The 24,523-nt window shown below is 48.4% G+C and overlaps 2 protein-coding genes across 5 annotated transcripts; one reads left to right on the forward strand and one right to left on the reverse strand.

Moving 5' to 3' along the window:
- The first annotated feature begins 3,928 nt into the window (after window positions 1-3,928).
- LOC103176703 (inosine-5'-monophosphate dehydrogenase 2) lies at window positions 3,929-20,744 on the forward strand. Of its 2 annotated transcripts, XM_042339490.1 has the most exons (15): window positions 3,929-4,176; window positions 8,678-8,726; window positions 9,286-9,387; window positions 10,722-10,796; window positions 11,249-11,455; window positions 12,220-12,307; window positions 12,876-13,075; window positions 13,540-13,630; window positions 14,237-14,332; window positions 14,836-14,907; window positions 17,291-17,434; window positions 18,079-18,223; window positions 18,436-18,579; window positions 18,675-18,758; window positions 19,433-20,744. In XM_042339490.1, the coding sequence occupies exons 1-15, from the start codon at window positions 4,079-4,081 to the stop codon at window positions 19,452-19,454; spliced, it is 1,617 nt and encodes a 538-aa protein (XP_042195424.1). In that variant the 5' UTR covers window positions 3,929-4,078; the 3' UTR covers window positions 19,455-20,744. The 2 variants fall into 2 exon arrangements, with proteins under 2 accessions (XP_042195424.1, XP_042195425.1); XM_042339491.1 differs by lacking the exon at window positions 14,836-14,907 and having other exon boundaries at window positions 3,931-4,176.
- A 671-nt stretch (window positions 20,745-21,415) lies between these two features.
- On the reverse strand, window positions 21,416-24,273 carry ndufaf3 (NADH:ubiquinone oxidoreductase complex assembly factor). Of its 3 annotated transcripts, none has more exons than XM_042339493.1 (5): window positions 24,121-24,273; window positions 22,787-23,022; window positions 22,352-22,414; window positions 21,950-22,050; window positions 21,416-21,571 (listed from the first exon to the last, which is right to left on the reverse strand). In XM_042339493.1, the coding sequence occupies exons 1-5, from the start codon at window positions 24,198-24,200 to the stop codon at window positions 21,473-21,475; spliced, it is 579 nt and encodes a 192-aa protein (XP_042195427.1). In that variant the 5' UTR covers window positions 24,201-24,273; the 3' UTR covers window positions 21,416-21,472. The 3 variants fall into 3 exon arrangements, with proteins under 3 accessions (XP_042195427.1, XP_042195426.1, XP_042195428.1); XM_042339492.1 differs by having other exon boundaries at window positions 22,352-22,418; window positions 22,782-23,022; XM_042339494.1 differs by having other exon boundaries at window positions 22,352-22,418; window positions 22,830-23,022; window positions 24,121-24,268.
- Window positions 24,274-24,523: the final 250 nt, after the last annotated feature.

Raw genomic sequence — 24,523 nt, forward strand, 5'->3', positions numbered from 1 at the left:
CCCATTTGAGTGCTGGATTTGGTATTATTGTTGAAAGGAGTGCAATCTCGCCCATTGGGCCACTTACTTTCTAATGTCTGCCTTTATATAAAAGCCGTGATCAAAACCATTGGAAAATGTAGGGCGATGTGCTTGGATAATGAATTCTGAGCAGCACTACACGTGGAACACATTCACATGCCACTAGATGGTAACAGAGGGCTTGGCAAGCGTCAAAACCCCATCTCATGCAGGTCAGGCTCAATGCAATGTGCCCCAATGCTCAGCACATTGATCATTTTACTTATTTTGTTTCAGTTTGATGCAGACTAATTGGCTTTACAATGTTTTCACAAGGAATTACGTTTATTTACAGAAGGCTCAAGCAGCCCTTGAGCTGCCAATGCATTACAGAACTGTCTAATCAGTCTTATACACCCCTCCTTGACTAGGAAAATGTTCCACATTTCTTGTGGCCAGTAATAAAATGGACAGTCAGAAAATGCTTTTGGTGCAGGAATTTTATGAATTGGGTTTCGATCAGTTTCTAAAAGATTCATGAATAAGTGACTAGGTTTTCTATGTTTTAGCAGAATATTTGCTTTCTACCTTTCTGGCACTACGTTTACCTTACTGTAGTATTCTATAAAATGAATAAAAGCGGGAATTTGTTTTGTTAGAATGATGTCCTAGTTCCTGACTGTTGGCTGAACATTTTGCATTTGCTGTTGAAATAGTAATACAGTGGGTTGTAATATATTTTCCCATTTCTTTTGACAAAATGACCTTCAGGGGTTTCTCTGAAGTTTGAATAATACAGTAGGACTTTACAGTCGGGACACAGGTTTTAAAAATGTTTTTTTTGCCAAGTAAAGCGCTTGCTACGATGGTTACATGAAAAATGTGTAATTATGTGGGGAGTAACATGCCAAGCGGCAATGTAGGTTTTCCCTCTTCCTGTAATGTCTTTGAAAAGTTGAGGCTAAAGAAAATACTTGACCAAACTTCAATTTAAGCGGTTTGATTTAGGTGTGGAATCATCCCAAGATACTGGAGAGAACTCCCTAAGACTGTCAAAAGAGTTTGACTTGTCACTACCAAGATCCTTAATGTCCCGAGCTGCCCTTTTTAGAAGAAATCCCAGCAAGTCACACAATGTCACGGCTTTATTAGATCTTTTGATCGCCTGTATCTTTTAAATAAAGTATATTGTCAGTTAAAAAAAAAAAGCCCACGAATATCTATTTAACACATAAAAATGCTACGATTATATATTCTGCTGGATTGTGCTGAAAAGTTCAAAGTAGCCTTGGCTGAATTTCTTTTGGCAACGAGCAACGCCACAATTGCTTTTAATTAAATGGACAACACCGGTGTTGCCTGATGCTCACTGAATAAATGCCGCCGTTATGATGCTCGGTTGGTGCCACGTTAGTCGATTGGTCAGGGAGGGCAGCAAACGTGTAGGCCACATTTTTGATCTCTGAGCATTGTTCATTTGGTGCCTATTTGAAAATTTATGTGCACAGCTATTGGGAGAATATTGTGTCCCGTCAGTGAGATAGGACAGGGTCAGGCTTATGTTGGGTATATGGTCTGCCGTTATCTGTGAAGCTATATCCCCAATATGGATCATTGGTTTCAGGAATGGATTGTAACGGGAAGGAATAAATGGTGGGCATTAAAAATGTATAAAAAANTATAAACCTCGCCACTTGACCCTTGCTTGCAACACAGTATTAGCGTTGTATTCAGTTGGTGCTAGTTGAAATGTTTGTGCTAACGGCAGAATTTCTGCCTTTTTTTATAATTTATTTTACACTCCGCTCTCTTCCCCCCCCCCCCCCCCCCACCCCCTTTAATAAAATTCCTGATGTTCTGTGGTGGGGTGTAGTTTTACCACATTAACTGTTTTCTTCAGATGATAAATTTCATTTAATATTTAATATTCTGCCTGGAAATTCATTTTTACCTTGCCTACCACTTAGTTCTGAGGTAATTATAGTAAATTGTATAGAGTTGAGTACCTGCCCGCCATTTCTAGTTTTCCTTAACTCTAACCCCCCCCCCCATCCCGCATTTGATGCTTTAAAACATTAAATCTGAAATATTTCTCCTCTATCCTCCATTTAACTTTTTTCTCTTCTAAAAGCTCATGAATCCCAAAGGATAGGATAGAAATTAAAGTACTTTTTTTTTACTAACCTGACCTTATCTGTGCTTCAGCAAGACTTGTGCTCTCATATTAAGTTTGTGTAATGGTATAGCGGTCCACAGACTTTTCCCAAAGCCATTGGCTTCTGTATGGAACAGTCAGCGATAAAGGAGCGGTTCTGGGGTGTCATTCAAGGACAGGCTGACAAGATGGTATAACTTGTTACACCTCCGAAAGGTTGTTTTACACATGGTGGGATTGTGGGCCCGTGTGCTTGATTTTCCTCCCCTTCTGGGAAGATTTTGTGACAGAGATGAGGCATCAAAGGGATCATGACACTGTGCAACAAGAGAAATCCACTTCGGCGCAGTCATGGGTCTTTGCGTATGTCAGTGAGTTCCACATTCTTGTCAACCTCTGTGTAAAGAAGATCTATGAAGATGGGGGTAATCGTACGTCCCCGATTTACAGGCTCAGCCCCTGTGGATGAGGTATTGTGAGCCACAGTCTGGAGTTCAGCAACAAACCGGGCAAGAAAATTCCAAATCCCGACACACTCAGCAGAGAAACGCAGCCGAGAACCAATCCCCCCCACCCCCCCCCCGTCACACCGCCAGGATCAGGAATTGGGGCGAGCCCAATTTTTTTGTGTCTGGGTGCGCCCCCGGGTTTGGTTCACGCAACACAGTGGCCCTGGGGATACCGTGTCGCGTAGCGGGTGCTGCGATGGGCTTTGCTGGGAATGGGAGGGGAGTGGGTATTGTGGAGGGAAAGCTTGGAACGGGCTCGAAAAGTCTTTCCCCTCCCCCCCCCCCCCCCATTCATCCGGAATAATGATCCTTGCACGCGCTTATGCTTATATCGCGTCTTCGAAGCGCTTGGCAGATCCCTGTAGCTCAGCGGTTAGAGCACTCGCTTTGCGAGCGAGAGACCTGAGTTCAATTCCAGGCAGAGGGCGAAACCTTGGGCAAGTTTCCTTACTCCACACAGAGCCTAATAATAATCCCTCCAAAACCCAAAACAATAATAAATTGGTCATTTTCAATCCACGACTGTTTGTGGGACATTGCTGTGCGCAATTGGCTGCCGCGTTCGCCCACAAATATACAGTCAATTCACTTTACAGTGTGTTCTGTGAAGCGCTTTGGGACGTCCTCCCGACGTGAAAAGGGCTATATCAAATGCAAGGATTATTATTATTATTATCCCGTCCACCATTCTCGGTGGGGGGTGGGGGGTGGGGGCAAAAACAACACGGGAACGTGCCGGGCGCCAGGAAAGCTCGGGTCCACCCGGTTCGCCGTCCCGGCCGACCCGCCCGCTCGGCTCGGTTCGGCCGCGTCCCGAACGGTGTGCGGCGGGTCTCCCGCGGGATTGGTTTCATGGCGGAAAGAGACACGGCGGCCGCGCGCCACCGTTCGTTCTGGAAACGAACCGCGTTTTTTTCTCTCTGTCTCTCTCTCTCGTGGAACCCACCGTTGCCCCCAACGTGGGGGGGGGCGGGGGCGGGGCCTGAGCCCCTCCTGGGCAGAGGGAGCTGAACCCTTCCTGGGCGGGGCCTGAGCCCCTCCTGGGCAGTGGGGCTGAGCCCTTCCTGGGCGGGGCCTGAGCCCTTCCTGGGCGGGGCCTGAGCCCCTCCTGGGCGGGGGCACTCGAGTTACGTCACAGTGCGTTATCGGTCACGTGCCTCCCCCCCCGCCCCCCCTTCTCTCTCTCTCTGCCACAACGTGCAGTCGGCTCGGCCCCGGGCCTTCCTCCCGCCCCTCCTCCCGCCTCCCGCCCTCCTCGCCGCCGCCCCGGTCCCGCACAGCCACGATCCTGGACAGCTGCAGCGCCCAACCTCGGGGCGCAGAGGCCCCGGCCCCGGCCGCGGCGGTCCCGAGAAGCCGCCGGTCCCTGACGCCGCCGTGGGAGAGCGAGCCCCGGCCCAACGGCGGCGCCGACATGGCCGACTACCTGATCAGCGGAGGCACCGGATACGTCCCCGACGACGGGCAGAGCGCCCAACAACTGCTGGGAGCGGGCGACGGCCTGACCTACAAGTGAGGAGGTGGGGGGTACGGGGTGGGGGGGAGAAGGGGGTACGGGGTGGGGGGAGAGAAGGGGGGTACGGGGTGGGGGGGAGAAGGGGGTACGGGGTGGGGGGGAGAGAAGGGGGGTACGGGGTGGGGGGGAGAGAAGGGGGGTACGGGGTGGGGGGAGAGAAGGGGGTACGGGGTGGGGGGGGAGAGAAGGGGGGTACGGGGTGGGGGGGAGAGAAGGGGGTGGGGGGAGAGAAGGGGGGTACGGGGTGGGGGGGGGAGAGAAGGGGGGTACGGGGTGGGGGGGGAGAAGGGGAATACGGGGTGGGGGGGGAGAGAAGGGGTACGGGGTGGGGGGGGGGAGAGAAGGGGGTACGGGGTGGGGGGGAGAAGGGGGTACGGGGTGTGGGGGGGGAGAGAAGGGGAATACGGGGTGGGGGGGGGAGAAGGGGGTACGGGGTGGGGGGGAGAAGGGGGTACGGGGTGGGGGGGAGAAGGGGGTACGGGGTGGGGGGGAGAGAAGGGGAATACGGGGTGGGGGGGGAGAAGGGGGGTACGGGGTGGGGGGGGAGAAGGGGGGTACGGGGTGGGGGGGAGGGGAGAAGGGGGTACGGGGTGGGGGGGGAGAAGGGGGTGTGTGGGGGGAGAATAGGGGGGGGTGGGGGGGGAGAGAAGGGGTTACGGGGTGGGGGGGGGACAATAAGGGGGAGAGAGAAAGAGGGGTACGGGGTGTGGGGGGAGAATAGGGGGGGGGGGTTGTGGAGAGAAAGAAATACACAGGGGCGGGGGTCAGGTTTGCCACCAATTAATTTGTAACCCCCAAATCATCCCAATACTAAGCCCCTAAAGCAGCCGCCGGGGTCACGTGTTGTTATAATAATAATAACATAATAATAATAATAGTAATAATCCTGTGGCACACGGTATGGGCTCTCTCTCTCCCTCCCATCGTCGAGACGCCTCGAAACGCTTTGCCGGATATCCCTGACAAGTGGATTTGATCGTACGTGTGTGGGGTTTTTTTTTTGGGGGGGGCGGTGGGGGTCGGGGTGCAAAATGCGCCCGCGGCAGACGTCCCGCGCACGTCGACTCCTGTCGGCGGCGGCGGTTTCTAGACGTTACTCTTGTGCGCTGCTAGAACCACGCGGACTTGACGTCCAGGCGGTGCCGGCGCTTTTACGGACACGGGTGGTGCCGGGGTGGGGGTGGGGGGGAGACTGTGATCCGACCGGTGGGTGGGGGGAAGGGGAGAGCAGTTGGCGTTTCTTACTGTCTGGGCCTTTTCTGGGTTGTCGTTCCAAGTCCCACGCGCTTTCCAGGAGTCGACCGTGTTAACTCCTCTCTCGCCAGACTTCCCGACTCTTCCGTCCACAGGCTGCGGATTATTCAGAACTCCGCAGCTCATACACCCCCCCCCGCCCCAAGCTCGGTGAGGAGATCGCCCCCCCCCGTCCTCGCCGGGCTTCACTAGCTCCCCCCCCCCACCCCCCACCCCCGAGGATCGATTCCACCATCCTCGCCCTCACATTTAAAACCCTCCGCTGTCTTGTTCCTCGTTCTCTGCGACCTACTGGAACCCTACTGACCTGTCCGCTCCCCGCGTCCGCCGGGGCGTGAACCGGCCCCATGTCCCCCCACCCTCACTGCTCCGGCCTCGGTAATCGGAACTTCGGCCTTTGTGCCCCCGCCATCCTAGAGCCCCCTCTGCCTCGCACCCTCTATTGACGCCTTCAAGGCCTGTCTCGGGACCTTCCTCTTCAACTGTGCCTTTGGTCAACCTCCCACTTCAAACCTTCACCCCCACCCCCTTGCCCTCCACCCCTCTTGACACCAGGCTCCAGTCCGGTGCAAACTCTCCAGCGTCCAGCCCGGTGGGACATCCCCTGGACGGGAAAGGTGCAGTATAAATACAATTTCTTGTTGTTGAACCCTTGGTTTGTGATCCAGGGCCGATTCTCCCACCTTTATCCCAGCTGAGTTGCTCCTTATCGGAGGGCCTAACGGGGATCAGACCGGCGTGGGGAGTTCACTGGGCCCTGGTTATCGGGAGCCACGTGCTGAATAAAATTGTGCTTATCACAGATCAAGGGTGTGACTATCTATTCAGCAGCAGATTTTGTATATATAACTGAATTATGCAAATCCAGTTAGATAACCGATTAGAGATGCATCCCTCTGCATGGATTGTGCGCGCGTGTGTGTCCTCGCTGCTGCCCGTCTCAGCTAAACGTTTCCTTCAGCAGCTTGTGCAAGCTTTTGATTTTCAGATCACATCAGATCCACTTCGGCTATGAAGCTCTGAGGTGCCATGTAAACAGTGTGGGGTATTATCTGATGTCCAGTGCCCGGGGGGTGAGGAGGGTTATACGCAAGTTGCATTTCTGCTACATTTGAATATGACCTAATCTCTATAACCTGCAATCAGCTATGAGGCAGGCCTCCTAAATGTAAAATGGGGTCAACGCAAAACTCTCCAGTAGGGCAGAGTGGCTGTCCTCGATATACGCCACAAACTGTATTCACTGAGGATAAATACAGGTAAGACTAAATGGTTTATTTCAGTGAGGGGTTTGACTTTCTGTGACGGCTATTTCCGGGCAATTGAAATTGTCATTTCAGTTTCACGGCTCGATTTGAACTGTTTAATTGTTAGAAACTAGACTTGTGCACGTGTGTGTTTCTTTCACCTCCCAACCGGTGTCCTGTGTGTCTGATAATCGAGTTGGCCACATGGAGTTCAAATGTCCTTGTGAAGTTATTCTATAAGGCTGATATCTCGTTTAGACTGCAGGTGGGTATAAATGTAAATACTCAGCGAACTCTGACTGGGTGGAATGTTTTATCTGAGCCATGGAGTTGTGCATTTTGAAGAAGTGAGTAAAGTGATGCGGAAAGAACTCTTGAGTAACCCAATAGACCTGGACATCAAGCACCTCCTGCTCAGTAAGGCAGCAGCTCAGATATGAAATGGCTTGATTGGCCAGAAGTGTAGAAGTGTATATCATATGAATTTTAACTAAATTAATTGTGCGGTCGATCAGGAGATATTTCCAGTAAATAAATAACTTGTGATCCTGCATTGCCACGGCATGTGATGTCTCATCGTGACTGAACAGTAGTCACTTGAGATTGGATTTCAGATGCGTATGGCATTGGGATGAATGAATTCAATGTCTTTATTGCAATTCATGTTCATTATGTTTAATGCACAGGGGTCCTGTTCATGGTCTGATTTTTGCATCAAGAGGTTATTCTCTGGAGGGTGGGGGGGGGGTGGGAAGCAGGTCAACCTTGTGAGCAGAGATTCCACCAGGCTTCTCTTGAGAAGGGTTTGTTAGAATATCAGTCGGTCGAAAGAGTTAGAAATTCTTTTTAATTTCCCACCAAATGTCAGAAGTGACGGTCCATGAACTGATATAACATGGATACTCTTATCAGTGTTTGATATTGGACCCAAGTTGAACTATGTTCTTTGATTAATTTCCTTTTAACAAGCACATCACCTTGTGACACTGAGCCAGAGAGACTGGAATCCAAAGCTATTGGGGTGCAAAACTGGCTTCAGCCACCTGGGTGAAGGAGCAGTCAGAAATTCCCCTGTGGCTGATCACTAGGCAGTGACTCTTGCTGGAAAATTTGTGTGGGGGGGTCAGATTAGGATAAGCTTAGCTATCATCTGCCAGCATCTGTGGTCATTGCTTATAAATAGTCTGGATTCCAGTAGAAAGGCTGTTGCAGCCTCATACTGTGACGGCCACACATGGCGTTGTCTATCACACATCTTGGAAGCTATTTTAGGTTGTGAAACGCAAACGTTATCAGGGAAGCAGCCAGGGGTTGTGAAAATTGCCCCCTCCCCGAAGGTTCTCGGGTACATTTCCACAGTGTGTTCTGGTAACTTTCCATGTGTGCCTTTATATGTAAACCTGGAGAGTAAATGTCTGGCAAAATAGGATTCTCCAGAACAACAACAGCCAAGCCCACTCCTATCCTTCTCACACATATACTTTCGTGCGGAAGTCACTATAGAGTGTTCACAAGGAAGAACTTTGGATGATCTTCCTCTCCCTATCTCAGAGACACTGAAGGCACATTTACTGTCCCACTGCTTTCCAGAAGAGATCAACTGACTTGGCACAACCCAAGGATGTTTGAGTTATTTTCATCAGTGGGGTCACCATATGGGTAGCTGCTAATGTACTGTACTTTTTATTGGAAAAGTTCTGACTCAATATTAATGTTGACCTCGGAAGCCAAGGTTCACAGATTGGTGACATGAATGTGAGGTACATATGTCTGCGTTTCTCTCTTTCCCTCAGGAAACCTGACTACTCCCCTAACCCTGCCGAAAGGCTGTTGTGAAAGGAATAGTTGGGCCAAACCACCCTGAAGGAAACACAGTAGTAAATTAACAGTTTACGTGTCTGGGCTGCTCGGGTTAAGTTTGAGAGGTAGTGGGGAACATTACTTGACCATTGGTTTCAGACTGTGTTTAACACTTGTACGTTTCTTTCTATTTTAGTGATTTCCTCATTTTGCCAGGATATATCGATTTCACCTCTGATCAGGTGGTAAGTTTCAGCATTAAACTTTGTGTATCAAGCTGCCCAGTTAATTCGCGACAAGGCTCATGAAATACTTGAATCACATGAACGCAATAGTATTTGATTTGAAAAGGCTTTGAGGATAAGTCTCTACTATTGCCAGAAGCAAGCGAGGGTGCGAATGTATATAGTTTGCTCTTCCACTTGGCATCAGACTCGTAACCTGCAAGCACAATAATAGAAAATTGCTCAATCATCCTTGATTTATAATAGTCCTTATATTTGATATGACATTGAGACGTCTCAAAGCGATTGACAGCATTTTACAGTGAAGTGTAGTGACTATATTTTATAGGCCAAAGCGGCAACCAATTTTGCACCCAGCAGTGTCTCACAAAGAACTATAAAATGAGTGACCAATTTAATTGGGTGGGGTGGGGGGTTGTTGGCCAAACACCGGGAGAAATCCCCTTCTTTTTTTGAGCTGTGGGATCTTTAACATTGACCTGAACAAGTAGACATAGGACTAATTATCTTGTAAATCTATGAAAGTTTAGTAGTTTCTAAATGTACTTTTTATCTGCAGGACCTGACATCTGCCCTAACAAAGAAAATCACCCTGAAAACACCCTTGGTTTCATCCCCTATGGACACAGTCACGGAGGCTAACCTGGCTATCGCTATGGCAGTAAGTGTGGAGTCCTGACTGTCCCAGCCATTTGTCTATTGCTTTGTTTTGTCTCTAGTATTCATTAGATACTCAGCCTTGTTCACTCGCAAAGTGTACTACTACACAAAAAATAAGACAGGGACGAAATGATTCACGAATGCTTACCTCCTGGCCTTTGTGGTTGTACCGTGGCATTTAGGAGCCAATAAATATTTGCATCGATGCAAACTGCGGTGTCCCACCCAGCCACTCGACATCAAAGTTATCTTCATTCATCTCCCCGTTGCCTGTTGTACCTCTTTCTGGCATACAGTAGGGCCCCTGTTCCAACTGTAGCTAAGGCCGTAAATTTTCACAATCAGTGCTTATAGTGGGGCGAGGTGACCAGTGAGCACTTCAGCCTTTATTGTGCACGCACGCAGAAAGATGTCCAGCTTCATTGCCGCCTCAAAAGCTGGCTGGCAAACACGAAGCCAAAATGACTAACATCTGGGCTCTAAGGTCACTGCCAATCTCCCTTCATGCCCTTGTCTAATGGAGGCAGTGGGAGGATTTTGAATTTTTGTAACAAATCAATGTCGGAGTTCACATCCAATAATCGTGTTACAATGACGTGTGTTGTAACTGGGTTCTGATTTATGTCCGTGGGGGGGTTGATCGCTCTCTTACCACCTGAGAAAGCTGTTTGAAGAAGAGAAATAGTATATATATTTTTTAATTGGATTTTGCTCTTAGTTTTCTTTCCCATTCATGCAGTCACAAGCCGAAATTACATTTTCTGGTTAATGTAAATGTGTAACTTTTAAATGGATTGATTCTCTCTCAGCATGTTTGACCTACATGCCCAGCCAGGTCAGGCTAGTGGACCATATTCAATTAACTTATTCCCTTATTCGGCTAAATAGACAGAATAGTTTCCTCCCAACGTGAGCACCTCGGGACTACATTAAATTGATTACTGAGGAATGCGCTCTCTCTCTCTTGTGCCTGTGAGTTGGCTGCTCAATTGTCTACTTGGGGGAACCTCAAGTGTGTGTGTCTTAAGATTTTTCACTTCACCCAAATTCTCTCCCCTCCCTTCCCAAAGACATGTGCTGTGAAATTAGCACTTTAGTAAAATATAGTTTACTTGTGTACTGTTCCACCCAAGCCACCAAATCGCATTTGTTAATGAAAATTTCTCCCATGTTTCTGTCTGCCCTGCCTTTGGTTTGCTCATTTCTCTGGAATTGCCGGTGAACGAGCGGCAGCCTGGGTTAGGACAGACTTGCTGACGGTGTGGGTGGGCAGTGGATACTGTCTGCCAGAACATCGCGTTGCTTCATATTTCTGTGTTTTTGTTTCACCTGCAGCTGATGGGAGGAATTGGGTTCATCCATCACAACTGTACGCCGGAGTTCCAAGCTAACGAGGTTCGCAAAGTCAAGGTATGTCTGGTCTGTCCGTGTTCCAGGAGAGGAACTGAGTTGAGCGCGGTGTTACAGGGCAACAATAAACTGAATTAAGGCCTGAGATTAGTGATGTGACCTTGCATGAGATTATCCCAAGTTTTTTTTGTTTTTAAACTCCCTTCTCTTATCAAATACTCCTGTGAGATCTTTAACAACCACTTGATCAGGTTTCATGTTTTACCTGAAGGGTAGCACTTCCGACAACGCAGAACCCCCCAGCACTATTTTGCGGTGTCGGCCTGGATTGTGAGCTCAAAGTGCCTATGCGGGGCTTGAACCCACAGCCTACTAACTCAGAGGTGAGGGTGTACCAACTGAGCCAGGCTGACACCTCCATTTAAACTGAATTCAATGCACTGAAACATCTTCCGTTAAGAGGAGTTTTTAAACTTCAAATCTACTCTGATCTCTGTGGTCTTTTGTTTCAGAAATACGAGCAGGGATTCATCACAGACCCGGTTGTTATGAGCCCCTCAGAAAAGGTTAGAGACGTGTTCGAAGCTAAAGCTCGCCACGGTTTCTCCGGAATTCCAATTACAGACAACGGGAAGATGGGCGGAAAGCTTAAGGGAATCATCTCTTCTCGGGATATTGATTTCCTTACTGAAAAGGAGCATGACCTGCTGCTCTCTGAGGTACGTGAGACTTCACTTGTGATGTTGTACGTTAAATAATAACAGTAATTTGGCCACTCAATCCACGACTGTTTGTGGGCCACTGCTGTGCGCAATTGGCTGCCATGTTTTACCCACTAAACACAATGTCATACACTTCGCAGTATATTCTGTGAAGCACTTCTCAACAAGGTGATAAGGCGCTGCATCAAATGCAAGGATTATTATTATGTGGTGGTGCAAATGTGTTTCCCATTCACAGTGTAATCCAACCTCTATAGTGTATCTTAATCCCAGGGCGAGTTCCAAGAGATTGCACTCCCAGCAGTCACTGCATTGAGCCCCCACATTAACTGCATGTTTGATGGAACAATAATAACAACACGTATCTCTATGTCTGTGTCATTGTGTGGATGTGCAACTGCTTGGGAAATATCGCGACTGAAACATAGCAGCATAGCCAGGGTGTAACTTGTAGTGGATCCAGTGACGTAACACGGGCTGAGAGACTGGAGTGTAAGCAGTGTCGTTTCTGAGTGAAGAAGCCACTTGCAGCTTGACATCAAGAGCCACTGGGAGGAGGAATTTTTTTGTGTGCTCTGCTCAGCGCGACCTGAAAATGTGAGGCTGGGTGTGGAATTGTCAGGGGTGTTACACTTGCATTCATAAAATAGGTCAGACCTGGCTCCTTGTGGTGCAGACATTGCTGCAGAGTTTGTTGGGTTTTTTTTTTAGCCGCTCGTTTTTTCCTGTTTCGCCTTCATCTTCTTCCTGTCTGTCAGCAGGTGATGACGAGGAGAGAGGATTTGGTGGTGGCACCGGCCGCGGTCACTCTGAAAGAAGCCAACGAGATTCTGCAGAGAAGTAAAAAAGGTAACCTGACGGTGCGTGCCTGCCTGAGGCTGGCCTTGTGAGAGACAAAACTGATGCTCTCCGCACAGACAAACGTTTGTGTTCCAACAGGCACGTGGAGGGAGGCAAAGTAATTAAAGGCACAGGACCAAACAAGCCAAAGTTTCAGCTACCCCTTGATTCTTTTGCTGCAGGAAGCTGTAAAGAGTTCGAGAGAGCCAGGGTCACTCCCTGGTCTGTGCCAAAATAATCTCAGTTGGGCTGAGGTGCAGTTGGCTTCAGTGTCCCTAAACTGAGACTGGATGTTAGAGAATCTGTCTGGATCCTGCTCACAATTTTAGTGACTCCTGCTGGAAAATGTGAGCGGGCATTGTTTGGAGACGAAGGGGTGATTGACTTCCATCCAATAGTGTGTAGTCTTGGAGCTGCTGAAGGTCTGACCTTTTCAGTTCTCAGGCTATGCGGAGGCCAGACCCTCATCAATAATAATGGAATAATCTCACTGTGGCCGGATCTGAGGGCCGGGTTGTGTATTGCTTGGCTGCTGGAGTTGGGAGTTTTGATCCCCCTGCGCCGTGTTTGTTTGCAGGAAAGCTGCCCATTGTGAATGACAACGACGAGCTGGTGGCCATCATCGCCAGGACCGATCTGAAGAAGAATCGCGATTACCCGCTGGCTTCCAAGGACTCGAAGAAACAGCTACTGTGCGGAGCTGCTATCGGGACCCACGAGGACGACAAATACCGGCTGGACCAGCTGTTTCAGGCCGGTGTGGATGTGGTGGTTCTGGTGAGTTCAGGACTGGATGAAGCATCAAGCTGTTGTTTCTACGCCAGCTACTGAAAAGCCCTCTGCAGTATTCTAAGGCCAACTCGGTTGGCCCCTCTCTGGCCTCTTGATTCAGAATATTGTGGGTTCAAGCCCCACGTCACAGACTGTGAACTCGCAGTCGAGACTGACACTCCAATACAATCCTGGGGGAGGAACAACACTGTTGGAGTCGCTGTCCTTGGGATGATGCATTAACTGAGATGCCTTGTACCTGTTCAGGTGGACTTTAAGGATCTCGTGGCACTATTCAAATAGAGAAGGGACGTTCACTTGGCTGTTTGTGGGACATGTACAAATTGGTTGCTGCATTTAGCTGCAAAATACAGTACAGTGGGAAATGCTTTGAGACCTTTTGGCGATGTGATAAAGCACGATAGCAAGTGCAAGGATTATTACGTTTCTTTCCCTCCTTTATCTTCCAGGATTCCTCTCAAGGAAATTCCATCTTCCAGATCGACCTCATTCAACACATCAAAGAAAAGTACCCAGACGTGCAGGTCATTGGTGGCAACGGTAAGTCAATTCGAATGAGTTGGGATCCAAGGTTTGAGCTGCTGCTGTTCAGGGCAAGAGGAAGCGCTGTTACACACAGCCTCCCTGTAGCTGCAGCTTCGGGGACAGTCATGCCCAACAATCTGCCACCTTGACCGGCCATTTATCTTACGCTTGTGCTGTTTGTAAGAACGTACTGCGGAACTTACACAAAATGGCTGCAACAGTCTCTATGCAAGATCTTTCTCTTGGACCGCACCTTTGGTCACCCTCCTACCCATACCCTCCCTGCCCTCCACCCTTCTTGATCCCAACCCCAGATTGGTTTAAATCCCTGACCGTCCAGCGCCTTGGGACATCCTCCTGACACCACGGGCGCTATACAAATGTCACTTCTTGTTGTTTCACTCGGCATTAATTACTGTAAACCATAAGGCTCTATAAAACGCACGGGCGGTGGGTGAGTTTTGAATATAACAACTGGAGCATCCCGGTGGCGGTGCCTGCCCCTCTCCTGCTCGTCGTGTTGGGAAGTCCTCCTCCCGGCGCGAAAGGCGTTTCGCGGGTGTGATTTTTGTCATGTAACCACGTCTGTAACGAAGCCGTTTCTGCCCTTCGGTGACACAGTGGTGACTGCGGCGCAGGCCAAGAATCTGATCGACGCCGGAGTGGACGCTCTGCGCGTGGGGATGGGAAGCGGATCCATCTGCATCACACAGGAAGGTAAGCGGAGAGGGCGCGAATCTGTGTGTGTGTCAGAGGGTCTGCGTCCAACTGACCTTCAGTGACTGGATAATTCATGTTGCGTCCCGAGAGAATGCAGTGCACTCCTCACACCCAGTGAGCAGCTCCTGTGCCACTCAGTTTTTCCCACTTGTCTGCACTGATCCCTGGGAATATCCTTGCAATCGTCTCTACTCCCCGGGTGACCATTCAAACTGAGTGCTTTCTGCGCTCTGTGCGTCCCAACTGGTCCACGCACCGATATAAGTGACTGGCTCAAAACGTGGGCGTTAGAAATCCCGGCTTTTGTCCGTTCCAGCACGTTATCTGGGAGCTGCTTTCTGCATTTGTTTTCTATAGTCCTTTGTTCCTCTCTTTCAGCTTAGTTTCTCTGCAGCAGTTGGCACGAGGTGTGATCTCTCGCTCACTCTGTCTGACTTTGCTTCTCTGCTATAACCTTTCTTTTCCCCCCTCCCCCCTCTTTTTCCCCCCCCCACCTGTAGCTATGCCAAAGATCCCTCCAGACCTTAGGTCTCACAGCCCCAAACTCCCATCTACCATCTCTGGCTCCTTTAGTAAGTTTCTTTTAGGCTGTGTTGTTAGCTGGTTTGCAATTGGCTGCACCGTTGACTATTTTGCTTTTATTTATCCCACAAACCCAAAAGTAAAACAAAATAACACGTGCCTCTCTCACAGCCAGCCACACACGCCAAACTGGATCCACTTTTGTCTTAGATGCGATTTGGGGTTTTGTGGCTTTTGTTTTTTTTGCTTAATTTTCTCTTTGATTCTAACCATTCGAATGTTTGACACTGACAGCAAATCTGTTGGGAGCACTTTAGCCTGGGGAAGGGTTGTGTTTATCAGCAAGGTGGAGGGGTTTGGTGCACCATCACTATGAGATTCACTAACAATCTTATGGTGAATCAGACTGAGTTTCTATGCGACTGAACCATAGGAAAATGATCATCCTCGACTTAACTAGAATCACTAGGGAAATCAGATTGTTTGCCATCTAGTGTCTAAACCAGTGGTGGCCAACCCATGGCCAGTGGGCCAAAACATTCACACTAGTCTAGGTAAGTCTGTTTAAATCAATATTTTGTTTCCAGTAGCTACTGAGTACCAATCAATCTGGTGTGGCCATTAAATCAGGGAATATTCATTCCAGAAAAAATTTATTTGGTTGGCCACCACTGGTCTGAACAGTCAGCTGAGACCTTATTGCTAAATTCTGGTTGTTCACATCGTGTCTGTTTGTTGGACACTGCTGTGCGCAAATTGGCTGCCACATTCAACAACAACAACTTGCATTTATATACAGATCCCCTCACGCAGGGTAGCGTCCCAGGGCGCTTGCCTACAAGGTGCAGTAAATTCGTCTCCAAGGGGAAAGGGGCTCAGTGAGGAGTTATCCAGAATGGCAAGTTAGGCATATGCATAAATACATAAATAAATGTGCCCGGGATACTGACAGCGAGATGACTTCAGTGATAGTGACAAGTTAAGCCAAGGTTGAGTTATCAGTAGTTTACTGTGGTCACTGCATTTTACAGTCTGTGTAAATCCTTTGAAGTGTTTGAGACGGCCTCCTGGCATGAAAGGAGGGATGTCAATTAAAAGGATTTTAGTTTTATTTATTAATTTCAAAAAGGTAACTTCAAGCAATGTGTGTGTGGTTGGTGGTGTGTGCAGCAGACACAAGATTAAAATAATGGGACTGGAATCCTGGACCTTGCTTTCTGATGAAGTCAGTGGTCTGTGAGGAACCTGTGTTGATTGGAGTTAGAAGTTACAGTCAGTTGCTCATATGTAAATCTTTATCTGGTCCTGTATCTTCCAAATCTTTGTTTGATTGCTAGACACATCCTTAAATGGGTAGAAACTCGTACCTTCACATTTGAGTATTGAATGCTCCTTTTAGCTCTTTCCTTTTTAAACCTCCAAACCATTTGTTCATTTTGCAAAGTACTTGGGAGTGAGAGTGGAGCCCTTTCACATGACAGTGGACAGCTTCGTGAATTTGACTTGTGTGGACAAGTGTGTGCGTCTCCAAAAGAGCTAATTTAACATCAGTTGTTTTGTCTGTGTTTGTTTGTCTGTTATCGTGCACCTGATAACCTGACGCGCTCGGTGTTTTGAGTTGCATGGGACCTCTGCATGTGCATGACGCACAGAGGGAAGGCTGAGCCCAATGATTCCCCCCGGGTGAAAATGTGTGCATTTGAAGTGTTGCAACAAAACGAATCTTGTGCCAACAAAGCTGTGATGAGGGTAAATCCTCTGGAGCAAGAATTCGCGGATATCCTCTTGCCAAAAGAGGGTCAAATGATTAGCTTTAAAAGTTGAGTCGGTTTCTTTGTGTCAGTGGAAAATGGAGAGACTCGTGGAGAAAATTAATGAACACACCAACTGTAGATTTACACCTCTGTCTGGGGCGAGTGAAAATTAAACCCTCAGAGTGCTGAAGGGGAACTACATACATGTCAGAGTGCAATAGGGCCTCAAAACTGACACTCGGTGAATGGGAACATGACTACAAATGCTTCAGGTACCCACAAACACAGAGGTTTGCGCTGAGGTTACAGTAGTGGGGATTGCAGGGCGCTTCAGGAGTCTAGATCTATTTCTCCAGCGTTGCCTTGAAGCATGGCTCCATTTTGCCTGTGCAAAATCAGGCAGTCAAACATTCCTGAGTGTAAATGGATTTTTTTTTTAACTTTGTATTTAGTTGTGGAAAACCGGATGTCAGTCATCTCATTGATTTGTTTCTGATGCCTTTTCACACTCGAGATTGGTTCACTGCGAACTGGGATAGAAATCTGTGCTTTACATGTAAAGATGCGAGGTTCTTTCTCTCTGAGGACACAGCCTAAATTCACAATTGATTAAATTGTACAGAATGAAGCTCGCTCTGTACTCCGCTGATGCGTCTCCTCTGGTTGCTTCCCTCTGTAGTGTTGGCTGTGGGCAGACCTCAGGCGACTGCGGTTTATAAGGTGGCAGAATACGCCAGGAGGTTCGGGGTTCCAGTCATTGCGGACGGAGGGATTCAGACCGTGGGACACATCGCCAAGGCCTTAGCGCTGGGAGCTTCCACAGGTGATTGCCAAACTCCAGTCACAGTCAAACCGCACTGTTTTACAGTAAAGCAATAATCCTGATTTAAAATAATGTGAGCGGTGAGCCAACTCAGTGACTTACTTGGTAAAGACGACCGAGACTCAAACTGAATCGCACAGACTTGGAAGGGCCTGGGTTTAATTCCGGGTTTGTTTAAGAAGCTTCTCTCAGCCTGGGAATAAATGAGGTGCTACAATTTAGCTTGTTGCACCTCGCCCACAGTTCCCACTGCTGATCACTGTCTGGAATTTGCATGGGTGTGGATATCGGGCGAGGGCGGGGTTGGGCTCAGCTGTGACGGTCACAATCGGCCAAAACTCACCGCTGTGGGCTAAGTAAACTTATCCTGCGGAAAAACAGGTTGTCGAATGTTCTCGAGTGTAAATGGGTTACTTTTTTAATCAGTTTTGTTAAAAACAAATGTGTCGGTCATCTCGTTAATTTGTTTCTCAGGGCACAGAATGTCACCTTCAATACTAAGTAAATTGAGACGTTTGAACTGCGTGATCAGGCGCTATATCGAATGCAAGGATTATTATTATTAGATGTGAGAGGGTTCGTCTTTGTCTGACAATCAATTAGACGTGTTCTAATCCTCCTGCTCTCCGGCTGGTACCTTTCAGCGATGATGGGATCGCTCCTCGCCGCCACAACAGAGGCCCCTGGCGAGTATTTCTTCTCGGACGGGGTCAGGCTCAAGAAATACAGAGGGATGGGTTCACTGGATGCCATGGACAAACACTTGGGCAGTCAAAGCCGCTACTTCAGGTCAGAGATTAATTACACTTGTGCACTGTGGGCACTTGGAACGACTAGAAGTGCAGTCAGTGTTGCCTGGGGAGAGGGTGGGGTAGAGAGAGGCGGCAACTGTATAGCAATCATTCATACCTTCAGAGGGCCCACTAGATCTGCATGAGGTGCTGCTAAAGACCTGTTAACTCGCCAACTGCTCTTATTAACTAAATATCTTCCTTCTCCAGTGAGTCTGATAAGATCAAAGTTGCTCAGGGAGTGTCTGGTGCTGTACAGGACAAGGGTTCTATTCAGAAGTTCATTCCTTATCTCATTGCTGGAATCCAGCATGGCTGCCAGGATATCGGGGCCAAGAGTCTGACACAATTAAGGTACGTCCATCTTCCACAATGTACAGAGCCGCTGACTTGACCGATGGCTGAACTCCAGCGTCAGTGGCTGATTCCGTCTTAATTCCTGTTTTCAGAGCCATGATGTACTCGGGGGAGCTGAAGTTTGAGAAGAGAACTCTCTGTGCCCAGGTGGAAGGAGGGGTCCATGGGCTGCACTCGTAAGTATCTTTACACATCATTCTGGTACATAGGCCTTTAAACCAGAAGGTTGTGGGTTTGAGACGCACACCAAGTTAGGACTTGAGGTCTAGGCTAACATTCCAATGCAGTACTGAGGGTGCACTGCATTATTGGAGGTGCCATCCTTTGGATTAGATGTTGAAACCGAGGTCCTGTATGTCTGGTCAGGTGAATGTAAAAGACCCAAGGACAGTATTTCAAAAGAGAGGGGAATTTCAAGTCAAGTTATGGCAGTTTATTCAGTGTGAAAGCTGCAACTGTCATCCAGTAGAGAAAGTGAATGTCAGCTCTCACTGACTGACTGAATCCTTCACTAATAGGTTTTGTGTGAAATTACTTTGAACTGGCTCTGGGCGTTTGTTTATATTACAAGGCTGAAGACTGGTTTGCTGCAGAAAGAGGCATTGGTGACCTACACCTAACCCTCACCTTATTTTATGTGTATTGTACTGTTCTGTAACATACAGCTGTACAGGTAGCAGATGTGGATTGTTGTGTTGTCAGGCTTTGAGCTCAGGTGCCCTTCCAGCACTGTAAATCAATCCGCTTTGGGACATCTTCCTGACATGAAAGGGGCTGTATAAATATGTACGTTGTATTGTACGTAAAGGGTGATGCTATGTTCACTGAAGTCCCCATTGCGCTGTTCCAGATACGAGAAGCGACTGTTCTGAAAGCACTGGCTGTAAATTCTTCCAACAAGTTGCACAGACCGAGATCTTGCTCCACATCGAAACCCGTTTTTGGCGTCCATTGACTTCCAAACAAACGCTGCAATATCCCTGTGCGATCGATACTGAGGACGTGGGCGTCTGGGGAGGTGACACTCACTGTGTGCAGTTTGATTCTCTTGTATTCTGTGGTTAAATCGGTCTCTAACTGGGGTTTGATTCCTACAAACGGTTCATTCTTTCACTGAAATGCACTGATGTTATCCAACTCGAGCTTTTAAAGCGCTCACAGCTCTCACTTAGAGCTGAGTGTGACTGTCTTCAGTGCTAAGCATTCACAGGATTGACCAGTTGCAAGTGCAAAGCCCGTTGCTGGGGCTGAGTCCAGCATTACTCTCTCACTCAAACTGGGATAGAATTGCCTTTGCCTCTCTCCCTCCCTCCTTCTCCGTTCTCCCCGAATTCCAATGGGTTTTGTTAAGTATTTTTGCCAATATCAAATGGTTATATGTTACAGATTTGGACTGGCCTTATTATAGAAGAGTTGATGCATTAAAAAAAATCTGGAGTCATTTTTAGCACTGAATGTGTTGAACACTTTCCTGCCCACCCGTGGCTTTTCAAGTATTAACTATTGAGCTTACAAGGTTAACCTGATGACTTGCAGAACTTGTTAATAAGCCAGTTAACACTTTCAGCACCAAGAATAAGATGTGGTTTCTGAAGCTTTAGACGCCCAACAATGTCTTAAGATAGAATGTTCAAAGTTTGTAAATTATTTGGAATAATTTTTCATACATCTTAATGATAGCATTTCCCCCAATGTATTAACTACATGGATCTCTGTACTGGCTGTACAGTTGGGAGACTTGTCTTTCTTTGACAAAAGAATCACCAATGTGGGTCTTACACGAGAAACTGCCCTTTTATATTTTCATGCAATTTTTTTAAACTAAGAGAATATCCTTCCGTAGTATTTTGCCAACAGAGCCTTGGCAAGTAAAAGATGAGTTGGTGATAACAGATAAGAATTTTTTTTATTAATCCTGTTAACCTTGGAAGCTCCAGTAGACACCTGTCCTAGCTGGAGTCTCTTTTAACATTAATCCATTAATACAAGTCTGTTCCAATACTATTGACATCTGCTGGTCCTGTACATTGCCTCTCTATGATAAAAAATGTTTATCTACTGTTTTTTTGAGCATTAGTAGATCTGCAAGTCTGATGCAAAATGTTGTGCCACTCTACCAAGGAATTCCCTTTGTGCTGCAGAATAAATCGTCACAACCTCAATGTCATGCCCTCTATTTAATGAGTGAAATCGGATCCGTTAGTTATCTGTTGGGTATACATACATCTGCCAGCACCTTGAGTACAAAGTGTGGAAGGAAAAATGTATTCAATTCCAGGTTGGTGCAAAAACAAGTGTTTTAATTTCTTAAAGAATTTTATTTTGGTATATAAAACTCTTTTACAGACTATTGCAAGTGTTTTCCCAACATGACAGAATTTAAAACAGGAAAATGAAAGATCAAAAGAATGTTTTCTCCTTTCTTCTGGTCGGGGTACATTTCCACTGAGGGTGTATGTAGCAAAGGGCTTGATATGAGCCATACCAAAGGCAGCAGATCGTTGACTGCAGTGGAAAAAAACTCACTCCCCTTTGAGCTGAGGCTCATCTGCTCCTTACCTGAAATCACTTGAGAGTGAAAGGGTGAGAATCCTGGCTGCTTCATTTTTCCCTCCAGAGATCAGGGTCATTCAAGCCAATTGCAGCATCCCGGCTGACATTCGTGAGCGCTGTATCAATTGAATGTCCCCTGGTCTGCAACTCCGTGGAGAGGTTGTGGGTGTGCAAATAGTCAGGTTCGGAGGAGTGCTGCTCGTGTTCAGTTTGAGGCTAATAGGAAACTGGAGTTACCCCAGGAATCCTAACATCCAACAACTGACCAAACCTCATCAGCTAATCACGCAATGTACTTTAATGATTGCTATTTACAAGCTAACAACTGCACAAGTCCTTACACCAATTTTTTGGGTAGGTAGCTCGGTGGGATAAGAGCAGCTGCCGCCATTCGCCGATCACTTGTGAGAAAGTTGAATGTGGCGCAAGCGTTTGCCTAAGGGGAAAAGACCCAAAAAAGACCCGAGTGAGGTGTTTAACACAACAAAGGGTACTGACCAAACGCATCCGATACAAACGGGCATAAGTCTTAACGTTACGAATGAGATCAGAAAACGTTTCTGCACGCAAAGAGTCTATTTAAACACAGTATGGTAAAAAGACACAGATACAAAACGATTTGAGATGTTTAAAGAGGAGATAGATCCTTGGAAAGTAAGAGATAAGAGGAAATTGGGATAAAAAACTGTAGCCAAATAAAATCCTGATAAAATTGTGGAACAGAATCGACAAGCTAAATGGCCTCCTCCAGTTCCTATTTTGTCACCCTTCAAGGCTTAAAGGGGACCAGGACGGCAGCTCCTGTGTGACTCACCGTGTCCTGTATCTCCACCGCGATTCCCTTCCTCCTTATAAACCTCAGAACCTGCGGATCCACTCTCTCCACCTTGTGGCCGAGTCCCAAAACCAGAATCTCTGCAAAGCACAAACCAGAACAGGAGATATAACCTGTATCAGGAGCAGAAGCTGCAGACACTAATCATATACATCCACTCACTCTCGTTTCCCTGCAGACCCCGGGTCTGAAACAATCCTGACCTCTGAAAATCTTTAGAAACAGCTGAGCTCCACACACAACATCCACTAACATGAATGCAGCAGGCAATGATTAAATTACTGTTTCTGTTACCCACCACCATCGACCTTCCTTAGTTTTCCCCCCTCCCATCACAGCAGCGGTGAGGTGAACCTCTCTGTAACTGACACACATACGCACCTATCTTCGGCTCCAACAAGTGGAACAAAGCCAGGCTGTCCTCAGTGATGTCCTTGTAACTTCCTACCTGCACAGAGAGAAAAGGGCAACAAATTTAACCTCTTTCTTCATTTCTGTCCCCCGCCCGGCCTTCAGCCTCTGTGCCCCCACTCTTTAGAATTCATCCCAGTCCCTTTGCCTCGCTCTCTCGCTTGCTCCTTCAAGACCCTCTTCGACCACACCTTTGTACACTCCCCCACCACCACACCCCCATCCTCCTTGGCCTTCACGCCCCCTTGATCCCAATCCCCAGCTCGGGTCTAAATCACTGGCTGTCCAGCGGCTTTGGGACGTCCTCCCGAGGTGAAAGGCGCTTTACAAATGTAATTTGTTGTTGTTTCCTCCTCTCTTTCCCGCCCCCACCACCACCACCACACACACACACACACACCTGACCTGAATTCATGTCTGGGTGCTGGTAGTTGAACTCTGGACTCACGTTCCACTGCAGGACGGCTCGTGGGATCACGGCACAGGGACCGATGACTCTGTCGCCGTTGATGAGGAAGCCGTTACTGCTGTAATTCTCGATGAACATGGTCTCAGGGCTGTCGCGCTCCAACAAGGTAATGGTTGTCTTCTGGTACATTTCATCGTCCATTGGGGTCAGCTTGTGCCCTCGGCTGGGCTGCCTGCAGAAAAAAAATTCAACTTGTCGAAGGTTAAAATGCTTCATAGAATCAAAGAATCTTACAGCAAAGAATGAGGCCCTTCGCGTCCGCTCTTTCAAAGAGCTACCAACTCGTGCTACTCCCCCATAATTTCATGTCCATGCCTCGGTCACCAGCGGCAGACTCATAAACGTCAGCTCGGGGAGGAATGAGCCACTATTGCTCAAATTATCTTCCTTCTTTTCAACTCAGCAGTGTCCAGCTCTCTGGGCTTTCACCTCAGCGTAACGCACTATTCCACACCTTCGCTACAACAACAACAACATTGCATTTATAGAGCGCCTTTCACGTCAGGAGGACGTCCCGAGGCGCTGTACAGTTGGGTCAAGACCCGAGCAGGGGGAATGGTGAGGGTGAGGGGAGGGAAGGGAGGGAGCGAGGAGGGGGGAAATGGTCAGGGTAAGGGGAGGGAAGGGAGGGAGCGAGGAGGAGGAAGAGAGTCGAGAGGGGAGCTGAAGGCTCGGTCAAAGAGAAAGGTCTTGAGACCGGCCTTGAAGGAGGAAAGGGAGGAAGCGGCGAAGGCACTGGGGATAGAGTTCCAGAGCCGAGGGGCTGAGAGGCTGAAGGCCACCGATGGTAGGGCGGTTGGGGCGGGGGATGTGGAGCAGACCAGAGCCAGAGGGACGGAGGGTACGGGCGGGTAAGTAGGGGGATAGTAGGTCGGAGAGGGAGGAGGGAGCGAGGCCGTGAATAGCCTTGTAGGTGAGGATGAGCAGTTCGGGAATCCCAGAGAGGGTCTCACAGTCACTTTGTTAGGAGAGGGAGAGGGGGGTATGGAAGAGGAGGGAGTGGGGGGTGGAAGAGGGGGAGGGGGGGAATGGAGGGAGGGGAGGGATATGGAGGGGGGGAGGGGGCTGTTGGTCATTGCCCACAGAGATACATACAGTCGGTTCACTTGACAGCGTATATCCTGCGAAGCGCTTTGAGACGCCTGAACCACGTGATAAGGCGCCATATCAAACACAGGGATTATTATTGTCATTGTAAACAAAAGTCCCCACGTGAGGCTTCTGCCCCGTAACCCCCTCTCTCTCCCCCCCCCCCCCCCCTCCCCCTCACCTGAGCTGCTGCCGATGTCTCAGGCCGGAGCCGGAGCCCCTCCAGAGGCCGCGGAGGCCGGAGACGACCAGCGCCGCCATTGCTCCAGGTTCCCGCCCTGCCAAAGAGCCGCCGAGCAGGCAAGAGCTGACACGCCTCGCCTCCCACTGACTCCCCGGCGCCACCTACCGCGCCTGACCCGCCACTGCACCTCAGCTCCTGCCTCCACTTGCCTGGGTTCATCTCCCACTTGGTTTGGATGTGTTCTTCAGGAAGTATTTTTTTTTTGGGGGGGGGGTTGGGGTTGGGGGAGGGGGGAGGGGGGGAGAGATCGCCTTCCCTATTACTTTGCCCGGTGTCCGACTGCCCCGGGAAGCATTTTGCAGGATTTTACGGTGGAGCAGCGTAGTGACCGGGGAGCAAA

This window comes from Callorhinchus milii, unplaced genomic scaffold (genome assembly GCF_018977255.1).
Source record: "Callorhinchus milii isolate IMCB2004 unplaced genomic scaffold, IMCB_Cmil_1.0 Scaffold12, whole genome shotgun sequence".
Lineage (NCBI taxonomy): Eukaryota > Metazoa > Chordata > Chondrichthyes > Chimaeriformes > Callorhinchidae > Callorhinchus > Callorhinchus milii.

What these genes read in the sequence shown, in the direction of transcription:
- LOC103176703 (XM_042339490.1), top strand. Translation starts at nt 4,079, where the DNA reads ATGGCCGACTACCTGATCAGCGGAGGCACCGGATACGTCCCCGACGAC. An exon ending in GTGTGGATGTGGTGGTTCTG is followed by an intron (nt 13,076 to 13,539) that starts GTGAGTTCAGGA and finishes TTTATCTTCCAG; the next exon opens with GATTCCTCTCAAGGAAATTC. An exon ending in TACCATCTCTGGCTCCTTTA is followed by an intron (nt 14,908 to 17,290) that starts GTAAGTTTCTTT and finishes TTCCCTCTGTAG; the next exon opens with TGTTGGCTGTGGGCAGACCT.
- ndufaf3 (XM_042339492.1), bottom strand. Translation starts at nt 24,200, where the DNA reads ATGGCGGCGCTGGTCGTCTCCGGCCTCCGCGGCCTCTGGAGGGGCTCC. An exon ending in CAGACATGAATTCAGGTCAG is followed by an intron (nt 22,419 to 22,781) that starts GTGTGTGTGTGT and finishes CTCTCTGTGCAG; the next exon opens with GTAGGAAGTTACAAGGACAT. An exon ending in CTTGTTGGAGCCGAAGATAG is followed by an intron (nt 22,051 to 22,351) that starts GTGCGTATGTGT and finishes TGTGCTTTGCAG; the next exon opens with AGATTCTGGTTTTGGGACTC.